Raw genomic sequence first — 10,424 nt, 5'->3', positions numbered from 1 at the left:
AAAAGAAAAAAGGTTACCTATAACTATGTTTATTTCAGTTACTATTCATGATTCCACACCTCTATAGCTACAGTGAGTATAGCTTTGCTTTCTGTGGCAATGACACTGTTGGCACTACCACACAAAGGTTTACGAGTTACTCTTCACACTAATGTATCTTGTCAAAAATGATACAGTATTATTCGACTCATTCAGGACAAAATTTCATCTACAGATCGATGTGACTATTAATTGCAATCAAATAAATACACATCAGTAGACTGGCCATCTTCTTTTCGATTGATGTGTATCTAGAGCCTTACTCTCCTATTTGAATATTTTCCGGCAGATAAGTTTGCTGACTCTAGTGGACAATATTAACCATGGAATGACTCCCACCTGCAGTTGCATACACAGAGTTTGTCAAACATTCTTCAATAAAAAGACATTTTTGGAAGTGACATGATTCACGAATACTGGATTTGGCACACCACTAAAGAAGGACAAGATTTGACATAATAATCGTTACAAATGAATCACAGAAAGTAAGAAATGGTAAACAAGACTGAGATGTTCAAACTCTCAGTCACATTTTTGTAAGTGAACGGACACCAAAATTATCGATCAAGGAATTCTCATAGCTAATTGAACTTGGGATTTCATAGGAAATGAGGACTGATGGAAATACGAGAGAATAAGCAGCCCCCCACCCCCGCGCACACCACCAACAAAAACCAAATTATCTTTTCCTAACGTCTTAAACTTGTCTCAAGATATCAGCAACTATACCCTTCCCAGAAATTGAGTGAGTACTCCCACCAACCTTCAAAGGTTCAAACTCAAGACCTAAGTTCATTACTAGTTCATACAGTCACAGTTTTCCTTAAAAGAAAATTCCAATCAACGCTAAATCCTCACAGTAGTTACCATCACATTTTCATTCGATGGACCTCCAGATCGCCAAGACAATATCCTACCTGCAACATGGAAAGTTATAGCAGATCAGTGACACAGTCACACAATGGCGGTGAAAGAAATAAATATATATATTTACTGTCTATCCCATTGAAAGGCATGTCACAGCTAATTAGTGAAATATAAAATCAATATTACTAGAATATATCACAAAAGTCCTAAAGTTGAAAAAATGACGCTCAGTGTCAAGAAACCAAAAATACTAAGGGATAACAGATTACCGAATGGTTGCAGGAGCTGCTTAGGTATGGAAGCTACAGGGATACGCCAAAACCAGATAATCATCAAGAAGTAAGTCAAGACCTGTGTGATCAGTAGCTGATTAAGTATTTTACAATTTTAACAAAGGTTATCAACGTCTTGACTAGCAAAGCTCACATTCATTACCTTTACAACCATTAGGGCCTTTCTGTTTTTATCATATGACGATTTCATCTCTTTCATGAGCTTTTCTTGATCTGTATGGAACTAAATGTAGTTATTAGGAGTAAACGACAACAGGAACACCAAATACACCTCAATCTCATAATATTTGAAACAGGTATATGAATCCTCGCCTTGATACCCATCTGAGAATCATGTACTCAATAATTTATTTTTACGACAAATTTAAGGGCTTTCTAATACTAGAGGATCTCTTTATTCTTTCACTGATGTACAAATCAAAAAGTCAACTAGAATACTTTTGGCAAAAATGAGATGAAATGTAAGTATACCAACTGCCAACATGACTAATCTATACTCTCAACTTACAAGAGTGCCACCAATTTGGTTCTTATGCATCCATTAAGTTCTTCTCTTTGCTAAGTCTGCATGGATTCAATGTGTCATATCGGCATCTATCCTACCATTCTTCTAGGAATCTGAATCAAGATTGAATTTGTCTGCACATAGGTGCCACAATCCCATTTAATCTCAGATCACCTTTGTTCTTCTTATGAGGGATGTAACTTGCAGCACACAGATGCAGTTTTACTTCTACACATCCTAATACCCTTATTCTCTAGATTACCTAGCTTCAGTTCGAACTTTCTTGTTGACTCCTTCACTACTTTCATCAATAAACAAAATCAAATTTGTAAATAGCATGCATCATATGTGTATATTATTGGTTAGTTCTTTTTCAATACATGAGATACTCGTCTACATTTTCTGACTGTTTTTACACTAGCAACCACTCATGTGCACATATCTTTTGTTCCATTTATATTTTGATATGAATTACTTTCTTCTCAAACCACCACCATTAGCTTTTTTGGTACTCAATCATTGCTCCTCCTAAGTGAATGATTATCATGTGGAGATCTTTCTACATCTTCCTAAAAAAAATCATAAATCGTCTTAATCTATGTTACTTAGACTCTCCAGAAATATTGCCGCACCCGTGTAGGATCCTCCAACAATACACTAGCTTTGGAGGATCCTACACACACCCGTCAACATTTTTGAAGAGTTCGAACAACATAGGTCTTAATAGAAAATCACACCAAGCTGTCATTAGTTTTTAACCATAAGAAGGATAGTAGACTTGGTTTCTAACTATTTATGCTCTAACTGGCAGGAAAAAAGTGTCAATAATCAAAGAATTATGGAAACTTGCTACTTAAAAGGATAGTCGCTCAAATAATTTTAAGTCCTAAAAACAGGCAGGTGTATTTGGCCCTTTAATATTCCTAGCTTAGTATTCATGGGGTACAACACGTGTTAATGGAACTGACCATTTGTTATGACAGCCATTGAGAACGCCTATGTTATTTTGGAGCTGATGTTAAGTTTTGATGATTTAACAAACTTCAGGATCTAACAAGGGACCAGATCCAGTAAAGACTCAGTCTTCTGGCATTGGGACTGATGATAAAGGGAATGAACGAAACCAAGGGACGAAAGTTGAAGTGGCTAGATATTAGTTTGTCATCATCAAAATGGGGAAATTGTTATGTTAAGTTGATTTGAAGTTTTGATGATTTAACAAACTTTCGGATCTAACAAGGGACCTGGTTGACGAAAGACAAAAGACAAGTGTCTAAAAGCTTTCAAATTTGACATGGTTGATGCACGACTTTTTAGAGTAGCAAGCTCTCAACCAATGAATTTGTCCCAAGGGTTTGTGTCCAATTGATAATAGTCTTTTCTCCAAACACAAATCCAAGATTTGGCAAACAAAGTTTTGAATTTCTGAAAATTCATAAGCTCACTAAGAAAAAGCCATCTTCAAGGAAGAACACTCTCATGCTCAACAAGGGATCAGATGAAGTGTTGAAGCGTCTTTATTGTATTTTGAGCTTTGTGTCTTATGTTCTTATATTATAAGTCTACTCCTAAGTTATAAAGGATAGTAGATCGGTTGCGGCTTTAGGTTGAGTCGGATTAACTAGACTTAGTTAGTCGAATCATCTATGTTTTAGTCAAGCCTTTTTACATTATTGTTTTGATGTTCTCTTGGGTAGAGTTGCTTAGGAGTGTCAACTAGAGTTAGTTGATGTTTGGGTGCAGCAGAGTTGCTGCTTGTTTAGCTCTTATCTTCAAGATCTGAGTTGGTGGCTCGAGTTAGCCTTGTTGGGTTCTTAAAGTCTAGATCAACTAGAGTTAGTTGGTTTAGTGGGCAATAGAGCTATTGCTTAGTTTCCTTTGTAGTAGAGTTGCTACAATAAGGGGGAAGGGATTAAAGAGTTTTAATTCCTAGGTTGCAAGAATTTGTAATCTAAAACTTTTGAAGAGTTTGGGTTGAAATCCTGTGAGTACAGGTCGTGGTTTTCACCTCCCTTGAGCAAGGGGGTTTCCACGTAAAATCCTTGTGCCTGATCTACTTTGAGTTATTTATTTTCCGCACTATTATTCTGTCTAGGGACCTGGTCCAGTCATCACTGGTGGACGCATACATTCTAACACCCTGTCCCCCAAGTCCTCCAGAAAATTAGGAAGCAATTTGCTGGATGCGTGCACGCTAATTGTGATGTGCTGAGAGGATATCATGGGTCAGTTCGAAAAAAGATAAGATGTTGAAGTAAAACTGTTAGCACACCAAACCTTGTTCCTTTATTTCTGAACCTAAAAAGACGGATGTTTTGCTCTTAAAGACATCTCTGTTTGGTTGTTTCACCACCCATATACTTTAGGAATATTGGTACAAGACTAATTAGTACTGGCGTAGCTAAATTTGATAGAAGTATCTCCAAGCATTCTTCTATTAGCTTGCTTTCTATGGTAGCCCAAGTACACCAGACAAAAAAGAGAATTCGGGACTCTGACTGCCATTTCTAGTGTTTTCTACTATGAGTACCCTAAGTTTCTTTCTACATGCTATTTTACTTGTCCAACTATACTTTGATGGAGAATTACGACCCTATGTAGAAGCATTCCCATAAATCAAGTCTATAAGAATTATGGATAAACAATAGTATCTATTCTTAGTATGGTAGTATATACCATACTTTTTGCAAGCTCCTGCTCCTTGGCTGCTGCCGTCCTCCTTAGTTTGGCAGCTTGTGCAAATGTTGAAGGCCTGAAATCAATATGAAAACAACATAAGCTTTTACATATCATATATACTGTACAAAATTATTATCACCTACAAAGTGAATTACCAGCCTATGACAACTCTCACTTTCTTAACTAAAATCCCAGAAGGAACAGAAGAAATACAAGTATTTTGGTTGGAAACCTGAACATTTCCTAAGACACATCATAAGTTTTATACAGCATAACAGGGAAATTATTGATATCATGTGTCTACTTAAAAACAGCAACTTTTGTTTTCACCATCTACCATTAACTATCAATATATAGTTTTCCATTCCGTATGATATGAAGATAAATAATACACCACCCTCTCCAATATGACACCCTTCTGGTGTTGTAACATTCAAAAATGTTAGAGATAGTTTCATTTAATTACAATTTTTGCAACCTTCAAGAATTCAGATTCATTAAATTATTCAAGTTTTTAAACTTTGATACATGATTTTCTCTATCAAACTTACTCTAACACTCTAATCCACTATCATTGTTATAATATAAGTCAAAACTAATATATTGTTTTGATCAGGTGAGGTAAAAGTCAAATTGACATCTTAAACTCTACCTCGAGTAAAATTAAAGCATATAGAATGTGACTGAGGATATCTAGAAGGATGTAACTTGTCATATTGATAGAGAAATTATCAAAGATAAATATAGATCAAGAGAGCTTTAACAGATAGAGAAAATATAACACTCATGTGCAGAACTCTTGTTGAATTTCTATACAAGATCACATAAAGATTAGTTACTTGAACAATTGGAATCACTTACTGTGACATGGCATTCGCTTCCTTCTGCAGCTGCTTAATTTCTGCACGCAACTTCAACTCTGCAGCATTTACAGCAACTCTCTGACAACAAAGACTGTTATATTAGAGTTAAGACAATAGCAAAACAAAACAATTAATTGCTTAAGAAAAAAGATTAGAAGATTTGTGATTTATCTGAACAGGAAGAAAAAAAAACTTTGACCTACAAACAATATGACTTCATTTGTGTTAAACTCTTGACAAATGGATTATTAAAATAACAGAGAAGATCAATAGTAAGCAATCGGTTGTGTGTGTGTATACGTGTATATATATATATATATATATATATATATTGGTAGTATAGATAAATAACTCAACATTCAACCAAGTGCAACATTTAGCTTACTTGTAGCATGACTGCCAACAGATTATTTATATCAATTTTAGAAAATATAAACATAAAATATCTAGTTTCTCAGAGAGACCACGGGTTCACATGCCACATATTTTAGCCATATATTCATCTAGGAGGGGCGCATGGTTTAAACCACTACACCAATTAGTTTTAGTGTTTTTAAAGTGCCTAATGAAATATATCTCATATCTCAAGCTAAATATACACATATATACATAATTTTTCCCAAAGTTACACACATAGGTCCGCCTCTGTCTGGATATGATATGCAAGTATAAATTGTTGTATATGTGTACGTACAAAGTTTCTCTCTCACAAACACATAAATGAGGTGACAAAATCAACAACGTATCGGATGAGAAATAAAACACAGAGGTACATGAATCCAAATATCATACACATTGTGAAGTTAATATAAATTTTTGATAAGAGGTGGGAAATGGAGAAAATACACTGGTATTGAGTTCGACATAACGGGAAAGGTACTGAACGGCGACGACGATAAGGAATATAATCGGCGCGGCAACCGATCCTTCCATTGATTTCTCCATTTTCTTCTCCAACCCTTTCTCCTGCTTACTTTATGGATTCCTCATCTTCCTTGCGGAACCAACATCTCCGCACATCTTTCGTGTTTTCTTCTCCTTTCTCTGATTTCTGATGCAAAGTTTCGAAATTTTCACTCTTTTTCTTTTATCCTCGCTTATATTTTGCGATCAAAAAAGTTGCCATTAAAACCTATTTTTTCAATTAAAAAAGGGAAAAATGACAAATATACCCCTGAACTATCGTAAATGGTATACAAATACCCTCCGTCATACTTTTGAGACATTGGTGTCCCTGTCATCCAAAAACTAGAGCATATATACCCTTTATACTAACGGGCATACACGTGTCATAGTCTTATCCACCGATTCGACATTTATCGACGAATAGGATTGCGCCACGTGTCCTTATTTAGTCTTCCGTTAGAGTAAAGGGCATATATGCTCTAGCTTTTGGACGGCAGGGGCATCAATGTCCCAAAAGTATGACGGAGGGTATCTGCATATCATTTACGATAATTTGGGGTATATTGGTCCTTTTTTCCATTAAAAAATATGGCAACTAATTTTTGGTTATGACCTAGGTCAACTCTAAAATTAATATAGATCTACAATAATATTATTACAAAAAGCACTAAAGTTACTCCTCAACTCAATGTTTTATTGTACATTTTATGTATTTAAATATGACATAAAAATAAAACAAATAGTATCTTCAAATACCTCCTCAGTCGACGTTATTTGTGATTTTTTAAAAATAATATCCCTGTTATAAAGAAAAAAATATAAAATCATTTTTATAATCTAATGATAAAAATTAATGAAAATATTTAGTAGCGATATTTTGGAATTTTGTGGTGACTTATGTCACTGCTAAAGATCCAATTTTTTGTAGTGAATTCTAGTTAGGAACGCTTTGGTGGATGGGTGGGTTAGTTCTACGTGGCTTGTCAAGTCGATAAAAATTTGGGTTGTTAACTCTTGAGAATATTTGTGATCTCTTGAGATAAAGGCAGAGACATTTTTTATCCTAAAATATAATAGAGGATATAAGTAATCTATTTCACATAGTTCAGGAAATTTTGACCCTTTTCCATTTTTCTTTTTAAAAGTAATGCTAGTATAATCTTTAAAGACTATTCTTTTAGATAACATCATACTCAAAAGTCAAATCTAGTATTTGTGTAAGAATTAAACAATACTTGGTACAAATTTGTGTAGATTTGATTGTTACAGCGGAATGAACTTTTGAGCCTTAAAATTGAATATGAATTTTATGGTCCGCAGAAACTTATACTGTAACGACCCTTCCGAAATAATATAAGCCAATAACTCACGAGAGTTTTGTGCATATATTGTCCTCACACTAGTAAAAATGACATAAAAAGAATATTACCAACTGCCGAGTACCCAAACTAGGTCGTTCATGCTTCACACAATCATTCAAAATTAGCGGTAAATTTAATACATAACAAGACTTGGGCTTACACACCCCAAAAGAACAAAACATAGAGTCATACTTATATTACAAAACATAGAGCTATACTCAAAATTTCATGTAAATATACAACACATAGATCATGTACAACTCCCAAGGTTTATACAAAATATAGATGTCTATATGCAAATGTGATCTTCCTTAAAGCTCTCAAAATCTTCATCTCCAATGGCCCGCTTCACGCATCCACTCAATCATTCCCTACGATAGAAACAATATCTCTAAACATATAGCTTAGAGGTGTAAAAACTATAGGTTCGGAGCCATCAGATTGACCAAGTTAACTATCTCAAGCCATGGGCAGCACCATTAAAACATAATAATTAAATCGAGTAAATAATATAATAAGAGTATCAAGTTCGATATTTAAAGATCCAAATGTCAAAAACGCTCATAGCACCAGTTTCCAAGATATTCAATAACAAGGCTTGCCCAATATATACATCATGTCGCCACACCAAGCACAAGCATGTATCAAGAAGGGTTGACACCCTGTATCAAGAAGGGTCAAAGCCCAATAATCAAGAGAACCAAGAATCATATTAAAAATGGCTTTCTAGTTTGTACTTAAAATGGACAACTTCCATTCTTAAGACGGACTAAAAATCCAGAGTCAAGATGGCAAATGATCTGAATCAAGAGGCATGCCAATAGTGACAAAGTCACAGCCACAAGAAGGACAAGGTCCCAACAAGAGTACCAAGTGATCAAACAATCCGTACAAGTGGGTGACACAAGCGTCTTTAACATCTTAAAGGATACCAACACGACAATGCAAAGTGATAAGAGGTAACCAAGGTACCAAGATCAACTTTAAGATATACCAGCAGTTAAAAGAGTGCAAGTAAAAGTTTATACACAAACCTCAGTGCTTTAGCATAGAAACAGTCCAACACAACTTCACGAGTTCAAACCGTAAACCAACTAACGTATTAAGGTCCTCAACTTGTTCACGAGTATATAAAACCTTAAAAATACAATTAAATAAATTCTTTAATTCCTAGAAGCTCAATAATGTTGATGTAAAACATAATTATCATCACAAGTAAGCTTAGCCGGTACAAAAACGACTATGCTCCCAAAACAGTAATTCTGACCAGCCTAGTACCTCATGTCGCAACTTAGATTTGGAAAGGAAAACATCAAAACTAGACTTTATAACTTTCATGAAAGATGTAGATAAATCTCTTAGGGTTGCAAACAAATAAGAATCAACGCAAAATATATTTTGTATAAAAAGATATATTCAAAACACTAACAGTTGTCCATACAGGATTACTAATTTCGAAATCTGGACAAAACTCGTCCTATGTTGCGTCCCATATTTCGAATCCATAACAACTAAATTAGAGTTTTACATAAACATAAGAGTCGTAGGTGTTCGAATTAGCTTTCCAAATCATATTTATTCACTGTAAACTAAGTTCTATAGAAAGAGCTATCTATAAAATACCAAACACTACCCAGCTCAGAAACAGATTTCGTCACTTACCAAAAAGATGTGTGTTCTCGAATTCCAGCCAAAAGGGCTAAGTTTTTCTCTTGTGATTTTGAAGAACAACTTGCTAGATAATGTTCTAAGGTTCTTATACTTCAGGTGAGACAAATTTGACTAGAAGAGGTGTCAAAATATAGTCTCACAAGTGATGTTTATCACAATGCACAACTGTCTCCAAAAGGTGGCTGCCCAAATAGTTGTGTGCTGCCCAAAATGCATACATACACACTTATATATATATCCCTCACCTCCTTTTAAAGTTATACATAATTCTAATTAGAATATTACGGAAATACCCCAATACAGTACCTTAAATTATGATCACAATTTATGTTAAGCAAGTTAGCAATTATCACAACATTTTATGTTCCCAAAATAAGAGTAAAACATATTGTAGTAATTAAGCAACGGTAAATCGACATGCGACTCTTGGTTAATATTTAGGGGTGTTACAACTCTCTCCCCCTTAAAGAAAATTAGTCTCGAAATTTACCTTACACTTATCCCGGAACTAGTGTGGATACTGGGTCCTCGTGTCTTCTTCTCTTTCCCAGATAGCTTCTTTTCCAGAATGGTTCCTCCAAAGTACCTTTACTAAGAGGATTCTCTTGTTTCTAAGTTGTTTTACTTCTCGAGCTTTAATTCGGATAGGTTCTTCATTATAAGTCAAGTCAGAATTAATCTCAATAGATTCAACCGAAAGAACATGCGATGGATCAGAACGGTATCTTCTGAGCATAGAAACATGAAAGACATTGTGGATCTTCTCTAACTTCGGTGGCAAAGCTAATTTATATGAAACTAGTCCAACCTTTTCAAGTATCTCATAAGGTCCAATAAATCAGGGACTAAGTTTTCCTTTTTGGCCAAATCTCATAATCTTTTTTCATGGAGACACCTTTAAAAATACTTTATCTCCCACTTGGTATTCAATGTCACGCCTTTTAAGATCAGCGTACGACTTTTGTCTATCCGAAGAAACCTTTAGACGATCCTTGATAATTTTTACCTTGTCCCCTGTTTGTTGCACAATTTCAGGACCAACAAGCTTTCTTTCACCAACTTCACTCCAACAAAGAGAGGTCCGACATTTTCTTCCATATAGGGATTCATATGGAGGCATTCCAATACTCAATTGGTAGTTATTATTATAAGCAAATTCTATCAAAGCTAAGTGTTTGTCCCAACTACCCTCAAACTCCATAATGCAAACTCGAAGCATATCCTCCAAAATTTGTATCAC

The 10,424-nt window shown here is 34.9% G+C and overlaps 1 protein-coding gene across 1 annotated transcript; it reads right to left on the bottom strand.

The window, feature by feature from the left end:
* LOC125825283 (protein GET1-like) lies at positions 1-6,320 on the bottom strand. Its single transcript, XM_049504633.1, has 7 exons — positions 6,093-6,320; positions 5,245-5,324; positions 4,386-4,456; positions 1,342-1,412; positions 1,176-1,257; positions 907-956; positions 1-378 (listed from the first exon to the last, which is right to left on the bottom strand). Exons 1-7 carry the CDS (start codon positions 6,189-6,191, stop codon positions 307-309), a joined length of 525 nt encoding a protein of 174 aa, XP_049360590.1. The 5' UTR covers positions 6,192-6,320; the 3' UTR covers positions 1-306.
* Between the last annotated feature and the right edge of the window lie 4,104 nt (positions 6,321-10,424).

Source organism: Solanum verrucosum, unplaced genomic scaffold (genome assembly GCF_900185275.1).
Source record: "Solanum verrucosum unplaced genomic scaffold, falcon-dt-bn FXZP01000113.1, whole genome shotgun sequence".
Taxonomy (NCBI): domain Eukaryota; kingdom Viridiplantae; phylum Streptophyta; class Magnoliopsida; order Solanales; family Solanaceae; genus Solanum; species Solanum verrucosum.
This window is presented reverse-complemented; position numbering and strand designations above follow the sequence as displayed.